Source organism: Lepisma saccharinum, chromosome 21 (assembly GCF_977018435.1).
Source record: "Lepisma saccharinum chromosome 21, izLepSacc3.1, whole genome shotgun sequence".
In the NCBI taxonomy this organism is placed as follows: Eukaryota; Metazoa; Arthropoda; class Insecta; order Zygentoma; family Lepismatidae; genus Lepisma; species Lepisma saccharinum.
The window spans coordinates 4955561-4981691 of NC_139249.1; the positions used below are offsets into that span (position 1 = coordinate 4955561).

Here is a 26131-nt window from a genome sequence, read left to right on the forward strand (position 1 = left end):
CGCTTGTTGCTTTAGTGTGAAATCTTTAACATTAACATGTTAACTGCAAGGGTGGCTTCAACAATTTTTTCTCCTATGCCAAAGTGGTTATTGGACTTTATTTCACAAATTCGAAAATTTTGCTTTCTTTCCTGAAGAAAGAAAGAAAGAAAGAAAGAAAGAAAGAAAGAAAAAGGAAAAAAAAAAAGAACAGTCAAAAAAAATTTTACTCTGCACTCGACTACTCTGCCTTGTCGGTCATGTCTTACGCGCATCATTGCTATACTCGTGACAGACGGCACACTAGGAACAACAAAATCAAGCAAATCAAGCCACATGTTTTGGTCATTATGACCAACATGGCAGTTAACGTGTTAAGCAAAAAATGGGAACCATTTGTTATTAACATTCTGATGAATAAATGAACCACAAACAAGGAAAATTTATCCTCAATAGAAGTTACCAGCACTTGGAACTAACTAATAATTTTTAAACAGCATGTCTTGCAAATGGTTTGCCATATGCACCACTGGTGTTGATTAAAAAAACTAACACTGACCATTGTACATTATTCTCTGGCATGCTTGTGTTATTCATTGGTTGAGGTCACTGAATGTGTTAGGTTTTGGAGTGTGCAGAATAACTCAAGGCACAAATTGAAAAGATCATGGAAAGACGAAGGCCAATTCACATCCTCAATCCATGAAACTACATGTACTTTAAATGAGCTACCAACGCACAGCAGCCATGCTGATATGAGCTCTAGCTCTAATAGAAAACAAATTGGGTCAAGCTGAAAATGGGTAAGTAGAATCTAGGTTAGTAAATATTTCTGGGTTTACATAAAGTGTTCTTCCATATAGAGGTTAAAACATGGCACCAGGCAATGTAGTGTTGCCTACGTATAATGTCCGCAAACTATGGTTTTGCTCATCCCTGTAGTATGTGAATGTATGTATAATTAAATTCGAACTCACTTCCTGTATTAATGGCAATTATATTTACCTCTTAATCCATTCAGTTCACCGACCCAGCAATGCTCATCCTTCTGACTGACGATGGTAATGATGTCATTCTTCCTAAAACCCAACTCATCATCATCATGACGTTCAAAATCTGAAATTAATCAGGCCAAATGTTCTGTTAGAAAACTCTATGTAAGTCAAATATTTTCAGTTAATTTCTAAGAATATTGTCTCATTTTAGAACAAGCGGTATGTGAAAGGCACCTACCAGTTACCCAAAAGAAAGAAGAAAAGTTAGTACACAAAGTTGATAAATTTCTGACATAACCTAATTGTATTTAAATCAGTCTAACATTGACTGCATGACATTTCTTCACATATATTTAACCAATGAACTGTATTCTTACTGGAATTAAAGCTAACTGTGTTTGTGCTGCTTTGAAAATATGAAACCCCTTCTTTATGAAATATGATCTACAGTATACAGTAGTTTTTTAAACACGCGAGTCTAAATCTCACAATGCTGTATTGGTCATTGGTTTGGTTTGGTTTGGTTTGAGTTCCTGTGTTAAGTTCACTTTATGCACAGTAAGACTAATCGGGACTGAACCTACAGTTTAAAGTGGGATCCGAACCACTTGTGCCTCCACAGGATATCAAACCTGAGACCCCTCGATTACAAGGCAATGACGCTACCACTGCGCCATGGGGGAGGCTCCAGTATTGGTCATGTTTGAATGTTTGCTAACATCATCATCTTGTAATCAAGGTTCAATCCCTGACGGAGGCATATAGTGGTTCGGATCCCACTTCTAACTAATTTAAACTAAAAAGAGAGGTGCATATTATTACATAAGATGAATTATATTAAATTAAATTATAATTAGAAATAGTATCACGAAAATTTCCTCCCTAAGTCCAGTCCTGATTAGCCTTTCTGTGCATTATTGAACTTAAAAATTTAGGATAAGAATCCAAAAGTGCACCAATACAATATTTCATAACTGTTTCTTTCCATTTTTATTTATCCACCTTTCTGTGTAATTTCCTTTTCTTTTCTTGACCTACATGCCCACCTCAACCCCCCCACCCTCTCATAAAAAAATTCTAATTTCAATTACACATAACTAAAATGCATATATTATTTGCTCTACTAATCAAATGTTTTCAAAAAACAGTTTGACAAAATAAAAATAAAAAACACTCCATCTTTTTAGAAAAAACACAATCGTCAAGGAAATTTTTTATTCATAGAACTCACCTAACAATGCTTTTGCACGTCTTTTACGATTCCGAGATACATTTACATAGTTCTCGTGGTCGTGACCGTGGCTCTCCATGCTATAGTCTGCCACAAGAGATACCTTGGCATGCTTCGGATCTACAGACATGAAGTGCCTTGCTACTTGCAAAATAGCTTCTCGCAAGTCAACCAATATCTCTGAAATAAACAAATTAGATAAATCGTAAATGTCCGTAATATAAATGATTTGGCTACATATGAAATGTACATAAAAATAAAACATTTAATGGAAAACATGTTTTTCTGTTCATATGGCTTGTACTCCCTAATATCACCAAGTTCCTCTTGTATAATATCACAGGGTATTTGTAGATCTTTGTCTATTAAATAAAAAAAATATGAGAGGTAGGAGACAGTAAACACTTACCACAAATGAAATATTAAACCAATATTTCGTGAGCGAGCCGCATGATCATGGAGAAGAGACACAGACAGTACATCGCAGTGTAGCCAGAAAGTAGACTGGTATTAATGAAACTGCGAGCCCAACGGGCTACCCAATGTCCCCACCCCCTTCCCAGCCCTCCCAAACCCAACCTACAATCAAAATGCAGTATACACTGGTATAAGCACCTTTTCATCAACGCCTGTCTACTATCTACTTTCTGGCTACACTGCGATGTTCTGTCTGTGCCTCTTCTCCATGATCATGCGGCTCGCTCATGAAATATTGGTTTAATATCTCATTTGTGGTATTTACTGTCTCCTACGTCTCATACTCCTGTTTATCCACCCTTCTGGCACTTTTTCTTATTCTATTCCTGTGCTTGTCTATTAAATGATGTTTCAGAAATAAATTTTCAAGTTCCTAGTCAAAATTAAATTTGTTGCTCAATCTGTGACTGTTCAGTGGTCGACTTCCCATGTGCCACCAAAGTTCCCACTTTCAAGACCCAGCCTGGTTTTGGACATTCAATTTCATCATATCATCACTCATCCTCATCGCCAAGATTAAACAAAAGTAGCAGAAGAGCAAAGTTAAATAACAAAAATACAAATATCAAGTGTTAACTATTTTGTAATTTTTGGATTACTTTCTAAAAGCCTAAAAATTGTTATTTCAAGTTGACTTACCTTTTGCCACGGAAATTCACAGGTTGCCAAAAAAGTCGAGTCTATGCTCACATAGGCTAACTGGGACTGGGTTCTTTATTTTAAATGCCCATGTTAACACAGTTTCATATTTTTGGAAAGGGACAAATTAATAGGGACATCAGTATATTGGTGAAATTACTGAAAAATTACCAGTCAAATTTATATTGGTAATTTAATTGTATTGGCAAATATTTCATACCCCTACCATAAATAACATCATCTATTTTAGCAGAGATGGACTATTATTTATACATAAAAATCTAGTTCTCTTTATCTTGAAAAACTTATGAAATCTTAGATGTTTAAAAATTAAATATTTACTTCATCATTTGAGGGTATTAAGAAATTATTAGGATGTGAATTTCATGGATATACACTATGCAATACAAAAGGAGCACACAAATTACACATTTGTAAAAAAATATTCACTGGAGGTAAAAATCAAAAGAGCATACCAAATATGAAGAATTTGCAAAAGGCTAGTTTAATTGAATTTCACTTTGCTCAGAAATAATAACCAATATTGTAATGCATTCAGTGAAATCAAGCAGGTATTGAATCCTGACAATTAAGCAAATGATTTTAAATCCAACTTTCCTACCTACTACGTAACTGCAAGGAACCATGAGGATTTTATAAATTGTGTCAAAATCTTTCTCCCTTTTCATGTATTCATTTCAGAATGGAGAAAAGTATGACACAAGCCAAGAAGCAGTTTCCGACAGTTACCAATATATTGGCGATCATTTAAATCATACTGCTGTAGCCTCAGTCATTAAAAAAGGACAATGTAGTGATTATATAATCCATAATAATTTTCTTACCTGTTTGCCTAATATTTTTTGATTTGATGTCCTCTTCCGTAGCTTCATCACCAAATAGCAGAAGTTGTATCATAGATTTAGATTTCTTCATTTGGCGTCTACAGGTAAAAATAACAACAACAAATGGTGAGGGACACATATTAAAATGCCAGTCCAAAATATTTTGTTTAAGTCCACTTTATGCTAAGAGAGATTATTCGGGACTCGAGCTCCCCTTTAAAGTGAGATACGAACATCTATACCACTATACTTTTGAGGACACACGTAGGAAACTGTACGAGGGGGTGCTGAAAAGTTCGTAGCCCAACCCAGAAGGAGTGCACGTGGAATGATGACATTTTACAGTTATTCTACATACTCCCCCCGACGTTCAATACACTTCCTTGCACGGTGCTCCAATTTTTGCAGACCAGTGAAAAAAATTCTGAAGGCTGTTCCACACACCACTGTTCCGATCACCGCCTTATCAGATCCAAAATGGCGTCCTTTCAAGTGTTGTTTGAGTTCGGGGAAGAGGTAATAGTCTGACGTAGCTAGATCAGGGGAATAAGGGGGATGATCTAGACATTGGAACCCTAGATCATGCAATGTCAGTTGTGTTTGCAGTGCTCGATGGACAGGGGCATTGTTCTGCAGGATCAGAATTCCTTTTTTCATTTTTCCGCGGCGTTGCACTTTCAATTTGTCTTTCAATGTTGTGAGTAATGCAGAGTAATACTCTGCATTAAATGTCTGACCCTTGGGCAGATAGTCTATGAGTACGACTCCATCCTTATCCCAGAACAATGTTGCAAACACTTTCCCAGCAGACTTCTGCCTTTTGAACTTCTTGGGGCGAGGGGAACCTGAGTGCCGCCACTCCATTGACTGTTGTTTCGTTTCAGGATCATAGTGGTACAACCACGTTTCATCCATGGTTAATATTCGTGATAGAAATTGGTCAGCATTGCGTTCAAAATTGGCAATGACTTCCCTTGATGTCCTCACTCTTTCACACTTCTGATCTGCTGACAGATTTTTGGGAACCCATTTTGTCGAGAGCTTGCGCATGTCCAAGTCATTATGAATTATGGTACCAACGCGTTCCCGAGAAATGCCCAAAATCTCTGCCACACGTTTTGCTGAGATTCTGCTATTTTCAAGAAATAGGTCATGAATTTCATCCAAGATTTTGGGGACAGTCACTGTTTTTGGTCTTCCTGCACGTGGAGCTTCATCTGTTGAAAAATTGCCACGTTTAAACTGTGCCACCCACTTCTTCACCACTACATATGATGGAGGAGAGTCCCGTAGTGTTCCACTGATTTTCTCATGAATTTGCTTCGGCAACTTTCCTTGGTGGTACAAAAATTTGATGACAGCTCTGATCTCGATGTTTGTGAAATTAGCTGGCTGGGCACACATGATCACTTCAGGGGCTTGAAAAGCACAATAACAATTCCGTTATTAATATGAAAATTTGCATGTGTACATACCAAGATATATTCTTTAAATCTGTAAAGTTTCATCATTCCACGTGCACTCCTTCTGGGTTGGGCTACGAACTTTTCAGCACCCCCTCGTACTATGTCATATTTGCAATAAATTTCAGGGTATTTACAGAAATATCAGATTGGTTAATATTATCAGGAATTTTATTAGCATTCAATGTTAAGTGGGCATTATCCGTTGCCTAATGCATTGAACTATACTTATTCTAACACTACATATTGAGAGAGCACCTCTTCTCTTCTCTTCAGGAGAAAAAAAAATGTGCAATTAACAATTAGTTCAACATCCAACTAACACTGCATGCTCATGTTAGAAAAATCGTGACTAACATTCAGAGAATTATAGGAATTTTATGCTGATATGTCAATACTTGTCCATACCAGCCAGGCCCCCCACCCCCTTCACATTGTCATAATCCCCATAAAGCAAGGGTTCCCAAACTCTTATATTTCACGGCACCCTTAGTGTTTCAAGCCAGAATGTAAGCCTATCTAACACTTGCAGTACTAAGGGTGGTTAGGTTGCTCCCCTTAAGTTAAAAAATAAACACATTTCTAATTCAGAAACATTTTACATGTAAAAAGTACTAAATAAGCACATATTTGGAACAATAATATCTATAACACTGTGTAGACTAACAAGTAAGTGTCATATCAGTGAAAATATTGGAACATTTCGCTGCACCCCTGTAAGCCAGCCACGGCACCCAAAGGCACCATGATGCACACTTTAGAAACCACTGCCATAAAGTATTTAATTACGACACCGAGTCTACTGCTACCCCATTACTGAAAGTCACATCTTTTAAGCTTCTTTAGCCCCCATTAAGTTTTAGTTTTCTTCATCTAACAGATTAGACATGGTACACCTAGCAGCAAAAGTGACTTGGAACCAACTAACTTAAATGAATTACTACGGAAATATATTCTGGTTCCCCTTCCCTCATTGCACACACCACAGCATGGTGCCAAGGTGTTAACTTTCTTTCATATATATTTTAGAAAAATATATACTTATAAATATATAAGTGGTGGCTCAGTCGGTAACGCGTCTGACTACCATGCTAAAGGTCCCGGGTTCGATCCCCGGCCGGTTCAAATCCGGGAACTTTTCTAACGTTGGAAGCGGCCCCGGCGTCCACCCAGCGTCGAATAACATGGGTACCTGGGGGAAACGCTGGGGGGTAAAGGCGGTCAGGGGCTTGATGCTGATCACATCACCCCCACTCACGACCGGATCAAGAAAGTGTGGGGCGTTACCCCCACACCCCCTATACGCCTTCATGGCGTGGTGCTAAGCGCAGGGGAGCACTTTACCTTTTTTTATATATATACTTATAAATACAATATTTTATGTTATTTTAAGCAAGGATCCCCCTCCCAAAAGTTTTGATGGCACGGTCTGCACCAATATCATCCCCTGTGGGCACTCCTGATACCAATCTGTCTTGTGTTTCAGGAAAAAAAGATGCAGTAGCAAATCAATAAACTCAAAAAATGTACTTATCAAGAAACTGGTTTACAATGTTCCATTATTAATTAAATAGTTTCATGGATAAGTGAGTACTTCTTTTCAGTATATTAATCTGTCCTATTGGTACTTTTAAGGAACAAAAAAAGCATGAACCCTTGGCAGTAGCGTAACTAACATGCTCTTTGCCCCCCTGCAACTTTCAGCTGTTAAAAAAGCTTTCTTTCATGCCTACATTTATATTAGGTATATACAAATATGAAAATACATTCATGTAATTCGAATCAATGTAAAAACTAGTACGGAAGGTTAAGACAACAGACAAACTAAAAAATTACATACTATAATTATTCTATGAAAATTCACTGTTACTACAAAAATTATGATATTGTTAAATGTCCATTACAAGTCCCCTGCGTTTTTTGATGGAAGCAAATCCTTGTTCTAGTTTGGTCAAGTCCAGTTTTCGAGCCCTATTGCTTTCAATGTTTAACATCGCCAGTCCACTCAATCTCACTCTTGTCGTTGTGCTTTTCAAGTAATCTTTGATCAATTTTAGCTTGGAAGACGACCTCTCAGCTGATTAAGACATCACAGGTAGGGCCAAATACAGCATATAAGCAGTGCATATGTCAGGAATGCTACTAGCCAGAATATTGATTTCTATCAAGAGGAATTCTGCAACTTTGCTGATGTTCGACTGTTTCATCTTTCGATTTCAGTTGATACTACATCCCGAAAACAAACTATTTCTGTAACTACAGTGCAAGGTGAATTTTCTTCATATTTATCCAAGAAATTAGTAGCAGATTCCACTGTTCGTCGTTTTTTTTTCCCGTTAGGGCAGTGGGGCTTGAAAAGGTGAAGCTTTCTTTGATTTGTTTCAAACTCTGAAATCTACTGCTTACTTGATTTACTAGAATATCTGAAGCAGGGAAGAAAAGCACAATTTTCTTGCCTGTCGACTATCCTTCGATGATGTAATCAATGACTTGAATTATTCATCTAATGAAGGATTTCTTCTAATCTGGGATTTCAATTTCTACTTTCCTAGTGATTTGATTTTCCCAGTTTGTTTGCAGTTGTAAAAATAAAATGTTTGGTTATAAAATGGCGGGGGTGTTATTTACGCCCCTGACCATTGGATATAATTACGTATCACTAGAAGCATGCATATTTCGTTTTTGACGAAAACACGAAATGTGAAATAACATGCTGTAATATCCATTTCTTAGGTTTCTGAAAGTTGAGAGGTGCATTTTCCTACCCTGTTTTGTCACGAAATGAACTGTAAAATCCGAAATAGACTTAAATTAAACACGAAATTTAAAGTTTATTTACCAATATCATACTTTCTAAAGTTTGAATTATCCTGCAAATTATGCAATTCAAGAAAAATTGATTAATTCTGCTGTAAATATTTGAGAATCAAAAATTGACCCCTTTATACAGGAATAAACTTAATACTCTTGTAACTACATAAATGTGCTATAAGAAGGAATATATTTATTTTGTGTAATAAGTGCAGTTTTTAAATCAAATTTACGATTATATTCACAATTTCTAAACCAAAATGTCATTTTATATACAGTTTTTGATAAAAATTGACTCTTGTTTTTGTACCGAAATTTTGCTTTTTAATTTACCAAAAATATGTGCCTCTACATATCACCATCTCTTATGTCTGGGTATCTTGCAATCAGCATAATTTTTTTTTTTTGTGGAGTCGAAAAATCCTGGAAACACTGTAACAGTAGTATGTCGTTGGGGAAGTGCACATATTGAAATGCCAGTCCAAAATATTTTGTTTGTCACCTTTATGCTAAGAGAGATTAATCGGGACTGAAGCTACCGAGAATTCTGATTATATGCTGCCAGAACATATTGTAAACTTTTGATCCTGATGGCGTAATGGTAAAGCTATCACCTTGAAATCCAGGGTTCGATTCCCAGTGAAGGTACATGGCACAGAGGTTTGGATTCCACTTAAAACTGTATGTCCAGTACTGATGAGCCTATCTGAGCGTAAGTAGACATATAACAAACTTTGAATGGCTCTCTCCAGGAAAGAAGTTTCTTTATGTATGTCTCAAGGTTTATAGCAAGAACACAAATCAGTACAATGAAGAGCTATAGGGGGAAACCAATACCTTAGGTAATAATCCTTCCTAATTAGATTTGAGCAAATACTAATGCATCGGTACTTGCCAATATAATTGGTATAGGTATCGAAAAAGAATCAGTGGGATTTTATTTGCCAATACTGGGCAATACTTCTCTGGCATTTTGATCATTTCCAGGGTCCGCAAAAATGCCACGTGGCCAATGAGGAGCCTATCCTGGGAGTTATGCAAAATTTGAAGTTTGCATTGATTTTGTACCAATATAACATGAGAAAATATATTTTATGATTATATAACATGCATTTTAATTAGGGCTGAGCCGATGCCGATGTATCGGTATCAGAAAGTATAGATTGGAATATATTTATCGATACTTTTCCAGCATTTTGATTCTCACGGACCACTTCAAAATGCCACATGGCATTTTCACAGAATCTCATTATCTTGCAAATTATGCAAAATTCGAATTTCCTTTTATTTAGAACCAGTTTTGTGCAAAAAAACTGAATTTTGTGATAGCATGTAATTTAATATTGTGATGAAATTCTCAAATATCTGAAAACAAATATGTTGGTAAATTGATGCATATAATTAGAGTGGAAAACTCGCCCACTAATATTAATTAATATTTTTAGGAATTTTAATTATTTTATTTAAGTATCGATTTCGGTTCAGCCCTAATAACTATGTTAATGAGGGTAATAATTATGAATACATAATATTAATACATAGCTGTATTTTAATTACAATTACTGTTGTTATGATGTTAACCTGTGAACATAACAGTATCGTTATATAAAATGTCAATTACCAATTTTCAAAAAAGTACCATGTGAAGTGCTGAAATGTTACCAGAAAAAGACAATATAGTACTTGTTAAGCATAACTGACACAGACAGGCATTTATTATTTTGAAATGAAAGTGCATAGAATGAAGAGACTGAAATTACCCAGAGAAATAAAATAAGCCTTCAATTCTTAACATATTTTATTTAAAAGCAAAGCAGAAATTTTTAAAGCATGCTGTAACATGTGCAACATGAAGCTTATATGACAGACAGTGCACTAACAAGCCCAAAATACACCACTCCTTATTGAAAAATGTATTATTACATTTGCAAAGCTGCATATACATAGCTATTTTAAAAGCAAAACATGCACAATAAGCAAATTAATGAAGAATAAGCTACAGAAAACAGAAATCAACAAATACTGTACACATCTTTGAAAAGTTAAAATATGCATACAAAGTTGCATATACTAATGTAAAGTTTCAAATTGTTAATTCCACAATTATACACTGTTAAAGAATCTTATACAAAATTGTCTACACTCTGTTTCAGCTATCTCTGGAGCAGACGAAGTGGTGACGTGAGACGGCTTCAGCAATGAACATGTGAGAGGAATGGGATTGCGTGGAGGTGGGAAAGTGACTGCAGTTACCAGCCTTCCCAGTAGTGTGTACTGCTTCGATTTGCCCACTTGATTCCTTCCCTCTCCTCCTCTGCCCCTATGCACAGCCTTGCTCCACAGATAACTGGTACAGGGTATACATATAATCTTAATCATTGTACTCAATGCCCTAAATAATGCAAGAAGAATTAATAAAAGTAATAAATATATCAATATTTTTTTTCAGACCCCATCCCAGAGTCATCCATCATCAGGGCTGGTCGAGAGATGGACAGAAAAAAGAAGCAGAACCTAACCTAACCTAAAATTTAAACGTACTCTGAACTACTTTGAACTGTAACAATGTTCAAGCATCAGTTTCGGTAGAGGTGGGAGTCAGTTCAAAGGGGTATCAGCCAAGCCCCAGTAATTATGAATAATAACAAGAATTCACTTCCTAAGTGCTGATGTACACAGAATTTCAATTCAATCAATCATGTTCAGGTATGTCTTTCAATGTTATTGCATCTATTTCAGGACTAAAATTTTTTTGTTCTTATTTGAATTAACTCTAGACTTATAAAAAAACATTAGGTATACATAAACCACATGCTATTACATATTAATATGAGTTGCTGACTAATGTTCCGTAGCAATTTTTTTCTGGGTATACCAAATTTATTTCCACAATAAAAAATACTATCACAAGCCCACAGTGGCGTATTCTGAAAATTTGACCTGGTTTACTGCAACAATTTTTATTTATTGTATATATTTATTATATATTAATTAGATATAAATGAAACACCAATGTAAGCATGCAAGTAAAACAGAAATCCGAAAACTTCAAATTTCCTGGCTATTATTATAGTATATATGAAAAAGTTGGTTTACCGGCAGTAAACCAGGTTTCATGGGATAATACGCCACTGCAAGCCCCGTCTAGTTTGTTGCACTTTTTGACACCAGGCGTAGTGCACGTGCATCCCAGTGTCAGGCTGGTGCAAGGGAATTGTGTTCAACAAAGTAGAAGCTGTATACAAGAATAGAGGGGTTCGGGTTCAGAAGATTCAACAAATGCCTGTCTGCTGTTTTCAAAGTTCATTTGATTGATTAGCAAATACCATGTGACCATACACCACACCACTCAAGAACACAGTGCAAATGGTGCAGACACCAAATCAAAGAAGTAGACTACTTGGTGCTCCACTTCGTAAGCTACTAGTTATGTGAGTGCAAAGAGAATAAAAAACTAGACGGGGCTACAGTACGGAACTTCAAAAAATAAGCAAAGCGATCAAGATTGAGCAATATAGCAGATTTCTCTCATACAAAGCTACCAAAAGCATAGAGTCACGGAACTAATACAACAAAGCTGGTAGCACAGTAATAAAGCTTCAGGCAAACTGATACATGCACAATATGTAATATGTAACACCCTGTGCCTAACTCTACAAAAAAAATTCGTACCAGATTAAGTGAATTCCAAACCAAGCAGACAAAATGCAAGCCATTCTTTTCTTTCTATTACCAGTATTTCATGCAGTAAAATTCCATTCTCCACAAAATTAGCAATATACATATGGTAAAAGCAGTCTTACAAAACATCAAGATGAATTTGCATTGATGTATTAAGATCAAGGAAGCAAAAATTTAAAATAAATGCATGAAAGCAGATGCACTATTTTGAGCTTTTGCAATCTTTATGTTTAGGAAACACCATACAGCCAAATAAATATCTAAATATACTCAATATGTTTTTTAACAATGTCTTTCCCAACCTGCTGAGATGTTGCTTTGGCAAATTAGGAACTGCTTCTGGATTGCCGACTAGAGCCCCTTGATCCGCCATGAGATAAGCCAAATGCCGGCGTCTGTGGGTTTCGATCACGACCTCATTCAATGATGATGCAACTTGGAAAGAAACCTGAAAAATAAATTGGCATGTTTATTAAGAATAAAAAACAACATGTAAACATTCATGTTATCACTTGAAAAGGACATGTCTCAATGTCATTCATTACTGAAACAGTGGAAATACTGTGTTTAAGAAACCATATAAGTGCCACAATAACAATAATAGAAATCTCTACAATTAAGCTAATACCAGAAAATATCGGTCGAATTTCAATCACAGACACTGATGCACAGAGTACCCCAGAAAGATTCAAGGTACCACTATTGGAAGAAATAAGTTTGGTGCAAATTTTAAAAATTATTAATACTAAAACTCCACAAATCCATGAAAGATGGTCAGTATTTTACTTTATATACTTTATATATATATATCGGATCCGTAAAATAATTGATAATTTTTAGGGCTGAGCTGAATACCACTTTGAACTGTACCGATGCCAATACTCCTACAGATTACCGCTGACATCGATACTTGAAATTTGCAATAATTAAAATTTGATCAAAATATTGATCAATATTGGTGTAATTATTTACCTCAACTACCATGCATCAATTTACCAAGAAATTTTCCTTCAGAACGTTCAAGAATTGATTCAGAATATTAAAATAGATATTATATAATCACAAAATATAGTTTTTCATGCAAAATTGGTGCAAAATGAAAATAAAGTTTGCATTTTGCAAAATTTCCAGAATAACTGCACCCCGTGAAAGACCAAAATGCCGGAAAAGTATTGGTAGATGAATTCCAACCGATACTTTCCAGCTCAGCCCTAGTAATTTTACCGATACACCGTTGTGCCTATATCGCTGATACCGATAGGTTACTGATTAATTTGTCCCATCCCTATCACATAGAATAACTGGCCTGTAGAGAAGTATCAGTACAACTAGTAGCAGTTAATACTGTTATGTTGGTAGTGGTACTGCCTCAGGGTACCTGGACAAGTGCTGGAGTGAATATTATGCACATTTACTCGACCAATGAAAAACAGCTTTCACTTATCAACTGGTTACTTACCTCAAGAAGATTATCAACATCCTCTATATCTCCTGGAATGTCTGACAAAGCATTAAATATCTGCGCAGAGTTCTCCAGTTCTTTGAACTCAGGTTCTGTAAACACACAATAATAAAAGTATTTTTATTCAGCAAGGACAATGATAAATTTCATTGTCATTTTTTAATTTTCATTTTCTTTATTACTAAATGAGATAAAGTTTATTTGGTATATATTTTCAAGGCTTTTGGATTGCATAAAGTGATAAAAAAGGGATAGTATAATCCAAGTTTTGCACTTAATGTTTCCTAATGGATGTCTAATTAGGACATTATTAGTATGTTGATGCTTTATTGGTTTCAATAAAAAATATATCCATGATTGACTTGCCTAAATGTGAAAATGGAGACCAAAAGTGATAAGATGACTGACTGTTTGATTTGATATAGAGTATTGATTAATTTCAGTTGTGCAATATCACAGAACCAAAACATTGGATACCTCATCATCAGAATCAGCAACTAAAGTTCAAATCACCAACCCTGAGAGCTTCTGTAAAGAAACACACATGCATGCAGAAAGCATTGCAAACTCATAGAAGTAAAATAATCCACACGAAAATCCAGCGTTGTTACAGGATTCATTACGTAAGGTAAAACAACGGCCAATTTGTAGTATGGGATACGCTGCCGCAAATGACGTCTCAATTTAAACCCAATGCTCTTTCTTTTTTACTTATTGCTTCACCTTTATGGTTAACTCCTTGCACCAGTAATCATTTCCCATAAATTTGGCTTCTTTCTTGCATGCGAATTGAATATATTTTACTTGCATTTTTTTAGACAAAATAATATAACATGGTAATGTATATTCTAAGGTTTGATACAGATAGGAGTGTATTTGAAATTTGTTTGTAGATTTTATGTAAATTGTAGCTTATGTAAATAAAATATATAATTGGCATAAACAGCCATATGCAATGCTCTAAGTCCAATAAATATATTGATGATGATGATCAAAACAAGACAAAGAAAGTTCGTAAATTTATTGCGGTTGGAAACTTTGACAAGCATCCTAATAACGATTTTTGTTCCGCCAAATATAGTGCACTTTGTAAAATAACTTGGTGACATAGCAAGGCAAGATAAATGTGAACATTTTGTAGTAACATATTGGTTACGTGCGTGTTACTCACTAACAATAAACAAAAATATGTTAGAGTATTCAAATTGGTCTACTTACGCAAGTGAGTATGTATTCTTATGTGAACGACGTTTCGGAAGCTTTACTGCTCCCTTCCTCAGGTTGTCGTTTTCGGCTCGGAATATCAAGCCACGTCAGAGAAGTGTCATATAAGGATACTGGGTGAAAGGTTTGGGTTAAAAACACTTCATAGTGCTTGAAATATACAGAATTAAAACTCCCTTTGTTAAAAACCCTTAAAACTCACAAGAAAACATGTTAAAACCACCGCTCTGGTAAACTGGAGTTAGTTAACTCCAGAAAACATGTTAAAACCACCGCTCTGGTAAACTGGAGTTAGTTAGTTAACTCCAGTTTAGTTAACTCCAGAAAACATGTTAAAACCACCGCTCTGGTAAACTGGAGTTAGTTAGTTAACTCCAGTTTAGTTAACTCCAGAAAACATGTTAAAACCACCGCTCTGGTAAACTGGAGTTAGTTAGTTAACTCCAGTTTAGTTAACTCCAGAAAACATGTTAAAACCACCGCTCTGGTAAACTGGAGTTAGTTAACTCCAGTTTAGTTAACTCCAGAAAACATGTTAAAACCACCGCTCTGGTAAACTGGAGTTAGTTAGTTAACTCCAGTTTAGTTAACTCCAGAAAACATGTTAAAACCACCGCTCTGGTAAACTGGAGTTAGTTAGTTAACTCCAGTTTACCAGAGCGGTGGTTTTAACATGTTTTCTTGTGAGTTTTAAGGGTTTTTAACAAAGGGAGTTTTAATTCTGTATATTTCAAGCACTATGAAGTGTTTTTAACCCAAACCTTTCACCCAGTATCCTTATATGACACTTCTCTGACGTGGCTTGATATTCCGAGCCGAAAACGACAACCTGAGGAAGGAAGCAGTAAAGCTTCCGAAACGTCGTTCACATAAGAATACATACTCACTTGCGTAAGTAGACCAATTTGAATACTCTAAAACATTTTGTAGGAATATGCATAGTAACTTTCAATGAGCTTAGATATAACATAATGATATTTTATAACATTGGTTATTTTCTATAATAATCATGTGAACAGCAAGAAAGTAGTGCCACTTTCAACATGGCGTGCGGGAAGGTCTGACGCGGAGTGATACATCGAATCGGTGAGATGGTTTGTTTACAGAAGGTCTCAGGGTTGTTGATTTACACTTTAATTCAAATTGATTCTTTTTTTAATACCGATATCCCTGAAGATGGGGGTCAGTGCACTTCCATTCCTGACATATAATAATGAAGCAAAACAGTTAACAAAGAGAAAAAACAAAACCTTAATACAAACACAAGCACAATGTGTCAAGTCGAACAAAAAATAAATATTATCACACTGTACCTTTTATTTTCAACATTCCTAGAGTCACTTGGAAAAGCACCATTGATCCATCGAAGAAGAACAGGTCCCATATTCTAAGAAGAATCTTCATATGAACAACAGACGCAAACAGTGTTAGGAACCAATGGAGAGTTATCAGAGATAATTCAATATCATGCTCCTTCAGCACCAAATCAACATCGGGGAGGTAGTTGCAAATCAGTGTCCTCAGGACTCTCTGATCTGCCTGGATCCCTGAAATAAAACAATGGAACAGTAAGAATTTCAAGTATAATACAGTTAACACCTCATATGTCAAAGTACAAATAAGTAAAGTGGATTTAATTACCAGACAGTAATTACTTGATGCTAACAACATACTGTATCAATATCTTCATAAAGGGTATGATAATTTCAGTGATCCAATATTCCTACCAATAGCATGGCTTCCTTGCAATATTTCTACACTGTCATTCCATACCAAATCATGCAATGGTGGTTCCATGACCATTTTAGAAAAATGTCATTTTTAGAACATACGCTCCTACATGTTTCTAGATATCAAAACCAATGTTCAAAAAAAATCCCTGTCCTTGGCTATCCTGGGGTGGCCATTTTTCCAACATGGTGCATGGCTTTTTTTGCTCATGTAGCAGTTCACAGAATCCTTAATATCTCCAAAACCATTAGAGCTAGAGACCTGAATAAAATTCATTTCGTAGCTAATGAAGTATACTATCTATGATATTCAAGTATGTCTTGCTCAAAATTGCATTCTAAGTATGAAAATTATGGTGGAAATTTAGGTAACAATAGTTAAAAAATTGGATTTTTAAGCCAGGGTTTTTTTAATGAAGGGGTCTAGTCTAAGTCTCGAATTTTTTTTTCATTTGTAGACCTACCTGCAGGATTCTACAAATAAATGGTAGTTTATGTAATTTTAATAGTTTCTGGGGTTAAATACCTCAGATGGGTCCTCATGAAAAATTCTGAATTTGACATAAAGGAAGCCCTGTATGAACCTAACTCATAGCACAAAATCTCAACTTTTAGACAACTCGTTTGGTCAATATGAGGTGAGGCAGTTTATGAGACCTAATTTGTGACATTGCAGAGCAAGGTTAAGCTATATGCACACCTAGAATAACAAATCCTTTTCTTTTTTAAAGATGGGTTAAAAAAGCATCAGAAAATATAACAACATAGGATTTTAATACTTGACTTACCAGAAATTGAAATCAATACTTGACTTACCAGAAATTGAAATCACAAGGTATGATAATTGAAGATCTGTGAAATCTCATTACAAAAGGTTTGATTTATTTGGTACCATGTTTGAACCCATGCTGAGAAAAGCATTTCTAAGCACTGATATTTGATTTGCAGACACTCTGCAATTAGGTCTACACATAAAAATATTCAACCCTTACACTAAACCCCTTTATTAAAAAAATTTAGCTTAAAAATCCAATTTTTTAACTAATGTTACCCAAATTTCCACCATAATTTTCATACTTAGGATGCAATTTTGAGCAAAGCATAGTTGAATATCATAGAAAGTATACTTCATTAGCTACGAAATGAATTTTATTCAGGTCTCTAGCTCTAATGGTTTTGGAGATATTAAGAATGCTGTGAACTGTTACATGAGCAAAAAAAAAAAAAGCCATGTGCCATGTTGGAAAAATGGCCACCCCAGCAGAACCAAGGACAGGAAAATTTTGAACACTGGTTTTGATATCTAGAAACATGTACAAACGTATGTACCAAAATGATTTTTTTCTAAATAGGTGGTTGATGATGGATGAGGTAAAAGCAGTTTAAGTATTACCTACATGAAGTTTCGTGTTTCCACATTGAACAAATGGATAGCTTTTTCCAATTACGTAATTTTGAAGGCTCACTGCCTTCATTCATTACGGGTACGGCATCTGGAGCAGAGATGGTAGTGAAATACGGAACACGAAACTTCACATAGGTAATACTTTTATGTTTCTTTTTATCTTCTTTAGGCTAATTGCAACTATGAGTATAAATGATGATTCTAATGTGAGGACCCAAACCTTGGACCAACTTGTATCATCATATTAAATGTTTTATTTACTGCAGGACTTGTAACGAGTATTTTTTGGACTAAAATACTCATCTTGCGTATAGTGTTAAGATTACTGATACAGCTGCACACCATCCAAGATCATTTTTAGGTTACGGCACTAAAAATAATGCAAAAAAAGAGAGTACAATTATACTAACGGTATATCAGAAATGTATTAACAATACTGGCCAGGTCTGTAAAAATACTACACAATACTTATGTGTAAGCAGGATATGCTGAAAATTGAGCAAAACTTTCCAAATTTACATTTATTTTTCATTACGTAGCATTGCATATACATAAAAGAACTGAAGCTAATCGAAATTGGTTACAACTTTTGACATTAGTGCAAGTGGTTCTGGCTTTGATCCCCCTTCCGGAGCTCCAAAATTCTGATGTTGATCAGTACCAAGAAGAAAATTGCGGAACAACAAAATTATCAGACCCAGGTGAGACAAACTGTAGCAATGGGGCACAAAGCTCTGTCAACACATCATCACCCAACGAACCTGGTGTCAGAATCAGACCCAGAATAGCTTGCACCACAGGCGACAGTGCTAAACATTTGGCTTCATCCCACTGTTAGTAAAAAAATAATGTGCTTCAGTGAAACCTTGGCGTGTCACTCAAGAACATTGTGTTATGCATTTTCATAATCTAAAACATAGATTTAGTAAATATCACTCATTTCGTAAAGTTGCAGAAAAAGTGGAAATTTGTTTACTAAACCTGCCGCAAAATTAGTTTGGTATTGAGAGCTGAAGGAACACGCGTCACGGTGTTGCCATATCATGCGGTACTGTACGGAACGGAGTGTAGCCGTCTGACGATGTGTTGAGGAAAACGTGTTATGAAAAGGAACAACAATGATGAAATGTGTTATTGTTTTTCGAGGAAAACGGAACAATGATGACAACAATGATGAATGTGTTATTGTTTCCTTTCTTCATTTCCATTTCCCTTACAACATGAACGAATTAACGAAACGAGCATTGTTTACAGGTTACCTTTTCAATAATCATTTCTTTCCGAGGTTGCCGTTAAAATCTGCCCGTCTTTCAATTATACTGCAACTGAATTGCACAAAAGTCCAGTTGGTGGAGCGTCTGACTTTCACGCGTGAGACCCGCGGTGGTTTGTGGAACTTTTTCAAATATCCCGAGCGGCTCTGGGGTCGACTCAGCCCAAGTGAATGCCTGGGGCAAACCTGCGGTAAAGGCGGTTGGTGAAGCACATCACTGCATCACCTCCATAATATGGCCTAGGTCAAGGTCGAGAATGTGTGGAGCTCTACCTCCACATCACCATATGCCTCCATACTTTACTTTATTTTGCGCCCATTATTTTATTTTTATTTTTTGTATGAGAATCCCAGATATTTTATGACTGTCCTTAAAGATGTTTCCCCACCTTGAAAAAATGCCGAATCTTTCAATGAAACGCGTAGTTTCCCAACTTTTATTTACAGAAATGATTGGACATTATTTGCGCTCAGAACAAACCATCTCCCGCGTTTGTCCTTTGAGAAGAATTCCTTTTTCTTTTAGTGCATGGCCTCTTTGGTACATTGTCATCTCGAATATTGCCTCCTGTGCTTGACATTCTTCACACAAGCTCACGACACACTCAAGCAGAACACAGAAAATTATGTACAAAAAATAACCCACTAAAACAACACGCCATATACAACAAAGAATACTCTAAATTCAATAAACACTAAACAAACGGACCAGTTAAAATATCACAGCAACGCAACGCAACAAACAAACAACACGTCCTCTCCCAACAACATGAAATCTGATCGCAGGAAGAATCGCCCGATAAGCGGCAACACCGAGATAAACGTTTTCTGTTGCTAGGTAACCAGGGCTTGGGTGAAGCACTGGGAAGATTTTGATTGGCTCGCATACCAGCAACACACCCTCCCACAGTACGTACACCCGATTTCAACACGTGCTTTACAAGCGTAAATACCAAACTAATTTTGCGGCAGGTATAGCATAGTTAATGCCATGTTTATTTCTGGCACTGGCATACCTATCAAAGTTGAAGAATAATATGAAGCTGGTAAGAGATCTTCCACAATGGTACACATCATCCAAAAGGCATCCTCTTCTTCCAACAGCAACAATAATGAAGCAGCCATCATTCCAGTGCCCTGGCAATATCTGCAACCATATACATCCAACGTGATTACATTCAATTACAAAAAATACTATAAACAAACAGATAACGTTGTTTACTTACTGGTGCACATTGCTTATCAACCCTACCACATTTTGATGTAAGTACAAATGAAATAATTATTTTACCATATTTTGGTAATACCGTATTTACTCATGTATAATGCGCACTTTTTTCCAAAATTTCCAAAAATTGTGGTGTGTATTATGCACGGAATAATTCAGACAGCCAACATGAAACCATACAGGGTCGTTCCATGATTTTGGGACACTCGCATTGATTTTTCATGTTTACGGAACACTATCATGTTATATATCATTGTAAAGCTTGAATCCTGCAGTTTCTGAATATGGAAACAGTATTCCATACAAGATAACGACACTAATGTGAAATGCGGTTGAAATAAGTTCATCAAAACCTGAAGAAACGTTCTGATTTTTATGCTACTTTGGATGAAAGAAAACATAAGGAAAAAGATAATAAAAATTAAAATGTATTACTGGCCAAATAATATGATATACATGGAGTGTGTAAATTTCTTAATGGGAGAAATCTTGTTGTGCTGACTGCTATTTGAAAGGTCATGAATAAATGTTACATTAGTCACGGAGAGAAAAAGTATATATCTTGAAAAAGAAGGAATGTGCAATTGAATAGGTATGATGTCATTTACTCTTGATCAGCATAGCAACAGCTTTACAACCTACAACTAAGAAAGCCATTTCTTGAAACTGGATTGTTTTGCGCATTATGTATGAGAGATAATTTTTTGTCACTTTTACCCATCAAAAACCATGGTGTGCATTATACGCGCACTATACATGCGTAAATATGGTAGTTATTGCACATTATTCTCCTACATTTATTACACTAACTTTAAGCAAGATTTGTGAGTCAAGTGGAACCCGAAATAAAATGTTATTACACCGATATACCCATGGACGTCCGCAGGATTTTTTTCCAGGGAGGGGCAAGTAAGGTATTTTTTCCAGGGGGGGCAAACAAGTCACATTTTCCCCCAAAAGAGTGTTGTTCCCTAAAAAAACATTGCTTAAATTTGAATTTATGGTGTTCATGCAATAATTAACACATATTGTTGTGGCTAAAATGAAATTTTTTGTGTGAAATACATAATTTTTGGTTGAATTTCATTTTCCAGGGGGGGGCCACGGCCCTCCCTTGCACCCCTTTCGGACGCCCATGGATATACCCCAATTCTTGGTTTTCATAATTTCATGATTAGACAAAAATGGCAAAAAAGTAATAATATATATATAATTGGGTAAAAATATAAAGCTACCCACTGTACATGGCAACTTGCTGCAAAGGCATATGGAGGTATGCAATCTGCACCATGCTTCGATCACCTTATCCCCCAGGTACCCTTTTTGGTAAAGGCTGGGTGAAACACAAGAGCCAGTCCATGCAGGTACATTGCTGCAAAAATCAACCCCCCCCCCCCTCTTCCGGGTCTCCAGGGTGGATGGCTTCAGATGGAAAAAATGAGACATTTCTCAAACATAGTGACATGCTGAATCAACATGATCATTTGCAGGCATGGCAATTACACCCAACAAACCAGGTTATTTTTCTACTTATTTCACCAGCAACACTGGCATATCTGATACTGAATGAAATATCTATACGTACCCGATATCTGGATATAACCATGCCAAACCTCGAAGAACCCTTCTTAGTCTTGGGATTCCAGTACTATTCAGGTTACTGAAGCAAGCATTTCCAGGCATGGTCCTTAATAAATCTTTTTCAATTTGCTTTGAAGTCATTAAAGCATCATTACTGGAAGCTTTCACAATGTCTTTATACGAAATTTCTGACGATATCTTCTTCTGCAAGGCTCCTAATGAAAAGAAAGCATAATTCAGTAGTTTTTCAATTCATGATTGGAGAATTGATATTGAACTCAGATACAATTATGATATACTTCCATGATACTGAATCTATAAAGGTGGTACCGAATATTTTATGGTATGGATGGGACAAGTTAATACGTGCTGTGTTAGTATGAGCTGATATTGGTATATCAGTATATATTGTAAGTATGGACAGATGTAAAAATTTAATACTAAAAAAAGTTCCACTATAAAATAGCATGAAGAACATAATGAATGTAATGTATGTAATAACTTAGTAATTGAAATAGGGTTTTCCTTAGGAAAAGGAACTGTGCATTTAGATATTCAATTTGCAAAACCAGCATACACAAATTACGCTTTCATAGTTAATAATGGAAAATTGGCAAAAGGATAAAACTATTTTTTAGAAATATTGGATCGTTAAAACTATCAGCAATGTTATCAATAAACCAACACACTGATATATCGGCAGAGTACCGATGAACCTTTAAATGCTAACTACCTCCTTCTGGGACCAGCTGTACGTGCCTCTACTCCCAAACAGCTCTTGATATTTTATTCCTGTTATATTTTTCGAGTTTGAGTTTTAAGTCCATTTTATGCACAGGTAGGCTAATTGGGACTGAACCTACAGTTTGCAGTGGGATCCAAACCACCATGTGCCTTCACCGGGTATCAAACATGCGACCCCTTGATTACAAGGTGATGTTGTTGCCACTACGGCATCGTTTTTTCTCTTTTTCTTTACATATATACTTTACAATGCAAGTATTGAATGTTTGTTGAAAGCTGGTTTTATCTATCTTGAATAAATCTATTTGAATTCAAAAGTGCATTTCAAATATGACGATACATATAAACAACTCTTATCAAATGAGAACTGTTTGTCATAGAATATTGATGTTTGATTTAATCTGAGTGGAACTGCAAAGGACTTTCACAGGAAGTAAATGATCAAATCCAAATGCAAAAGTGTATGCCTGAAACCCTAGTGTAAACTAAAGGTTAATTTGTCTCATTCCTAATATATATTGAATCAGTCCAAAAATATTCGTTCTTATCAGTAAACTTTATCAGCAATATATTACTATTGTTAAAAATGTAGGGAGATTTTCTGTCACTGGCCAACTAGGGGAGACCGGGGTAATTAGAACATGGGGTTATTGGAACATGTTAATGTAGAATAATTTAAAACGAAAAGACTGGTGTAATAACATTTCATACCTATGTACCTACACTAAACCTACATGCAGAAAATTTGTTATTGGAATAACTACACAAAAGTAAGTTTTATTTTACTTTTATTATACACCTGCAAAAAATGATGTGACACATGCTTGGTGTTTCTCTGCTTCTGCATATACTGGATGTGAATGAAAGAACCCTTGCAAAATTTTCTTCACCCCCATAATAAAACATAAGGGCACACATCTTTTCATGTGAGTTTGGTTGTCTATGGGCAATTTGCCTGGTTTTTATAAGCAAAGTTCTTATTACCCCAAAAATTTCTGCAAAGGGGTTATTAGAACATTGCGTAATTTGCTTGATTTCGCTTGGGTATACTAGATTGTACATGTAACTATTAGAAGTTTTTTCTTTACTACATTGTAGAATGGCCTGTAACCTTTCAAATAAATCATAGAACACTGATTTTCATTCATACATGTTTGCTTCACAGCTGGGAATTGAACTTTATGAAAAAAGACGTTAACTTGGGATTTTATTTAAACAAGCATTGATAACTCCAGAAGAAGTAAGAGCTATTGTGTTCAAATTTGCAGGGTAAATGGGACATTTATATATGATGTTCTCATTACCCCAACAGCAATCTAAAGCTATTCAGTTGAAATTTCTAACTTATGTTCCATTAACCCCAAATGGGGTAATTGGAACAATTTTATGGTGTCATGACAATTTTTTTTTGGACGAGTATTTGCAATGCAGGTATGGTCATTATTTTTTTCAAAAATATACAAAAGATGTCCTTTTAAATAGTAGAATTTTTTAAAAAAATCCATCAGTAACTTTCTGAGTAATTTACAGTGGAACTTCTACAGGCTGTTTCCTGTTCTAATTACCCCGGTCTCCCCTAATAAGTAAAATTACTGATTATATTACCAATCCAATATTTATAAACAGGGAACATATTTACGTATTTACGTATGAAGCTCAAATCAGTTGTATTTTGTATTATCTTTGCACACCATGGCATGTACACTCCAAAAATTCAGTTTTGAATTTCCATATTTGTACATATACTAGATTTTGGCCCATATTTTAGTTATTTTTACATATTATTTACATATTTCAGAACATTTCTTAACATATACTCTATGTTTGCACAATAACTATACATTTCCCCATGTGACTGAAGAGTTGGGTTGCGAATAACTGACAAAGTCCGAAACGATGTTAAACAAATTAAAGTTTACGACCGTTTTTATAGCCTTCAATTGTCATAATTACAAGTTTTCTGTCATCCAAAAAATAATAATACATATATATTTTCAATTTTACATCAGCAGCAAAAGCAACGATTTTGTGGCAGATGTACAGGATTCGCTTCTGGTTTCTCTTGAAGACAGTCATGGTAATAGAAAATGAGGAGACTGTATTTTATGTAGCTCGTGTTATGTCTTAAATTATTAAAAAGGTAAATTTTACAATTTTAAGTCCATATTTATCTCCATATTTTGATAAAAATAACAAAATAACTAAAATATCTACATATTAAGCACATTTTTATTACATGTAAATCAGTTCCCTGTTTATAAACATTCTATATAATTGAATGGAAAAATTGACGAAAAGGCACAAAGCTAAAAATCAGGTTGAACTGCTTACAGTAATTGTATGATTACCTGACAATCTCATCCACATCTGAGGACGTAGGGAGTGAGGAATGCCAGCTCTCACCATCGACCTTAACTTCTCCGTGCGTGGTAAACGAACCTCCACTTTGTCCCATGTCAAATCACAAACTTCCTTGTTGTGGCTGAACTCCAAATGGGCAACCCACTGAAGTCTGCAATTTACAAAAGGAATTAACACTTGTACCTGGATGGAGAAAGTAATGCATAAGTTACGCATGCTCCAAAGTACATGTACATTTTTACACTTTCTCTCAACTCAGTACTGGCCACTCTTTGCGGGTACCACCCAGTGGTTTCAAGATTCAGTCTGTCACATTTCAGTCACTGAAAATGACAGTGACAGTGTAAATACAAAACAATGACTGAAGTTACTGCTTTTTATAACACTTAGCATGCGGATAACATACATCTTTTTTTCTTATCATTTTCAGAAGCAAAACAATGTTGCAAGAGCAAGCTTACAAAAAATCATGCTTACAGCATCTACATGTGCATTGATGAGCAGGGCCAAGAATTTTATATATTTACACTAACATACTACTTAATTTGTACATAGTCAAGCAAAAACGACAAATGTCAGAGAATTATAATGTTAACAACAATATACGAGGGCTATTTTTTTTCAACCTCCGGTGGTGCCGCTAGGTGGCCTGTGAAGCACTAGGAAGCGAGGCGTCACGCAGCGTGATTGGCGTCCACCCTGCCACTACCATGACCACTGCCAAGGCCAACGCTTCAGTTGAAGCTGAGCGACGGGCCTGTAGAGATGTCTGCTACAATCGACTCTCCCCCCAAGTGCGAGGTCCGTAGTGTGATACGATTTCTACAGGCAGAGGGGCATAATTAATGTGACTGAATACTGTGACACATTGCATGCACAGACTACACAGAGCCATCGAGAACAAACAGAGCAGCATGCTGTCTTCAGACATTGTCTTGCTTCATGACAATGCCCGACAGCAGGTTGCTGCGTCAACCCAACACCTTCAACGATTTCATTGGG

At 35.8% G+C, this 26131-nt stretch overlaps 1 protein-coding gene across 1 annotated transcript in view; it reads right to left on the minus strand.

The window, feature by feature from the left end:
- Positions 1-26131, minus strand: part of LOC146004229 (small G protein signaling modulator 3 homolog) — a 48620-nt gene that overhangs the window by 13368 nt on the left and 9121 nt on the right. Inside the window, exons 5-13 of the mRNA XM_083142905.1 lie at positions 25117-25280; positions 22029-22239; positions 20232-20362; positions 16121-16354; positions 13581-13675; positions 12424-12569; positions 4167-4264; positions 2206-2385; positions 985-1095 (exon numbers count right to left, since the gene is read on the minus strand). Coding sequence (XP_082999031.1) covers positions 985-1095; positions 2206-2385; positions 4167-4264; positions 12424-12569; positions 13581-13675; positions 16121-16354; positions 20232-20362; positions 22029-22239; positions 25117-25280 — 1370 coding nt within the window. The remainder of the gene's footprint in view (positions 1-984; positions 1096-2205; positions 2386-4166; positions 4265-12423; positions 12570-13580; positions 13676-16120; positions 16355-20231; positions 20363-22028; positions 22240-25116; positions 25281-26131) is intronic.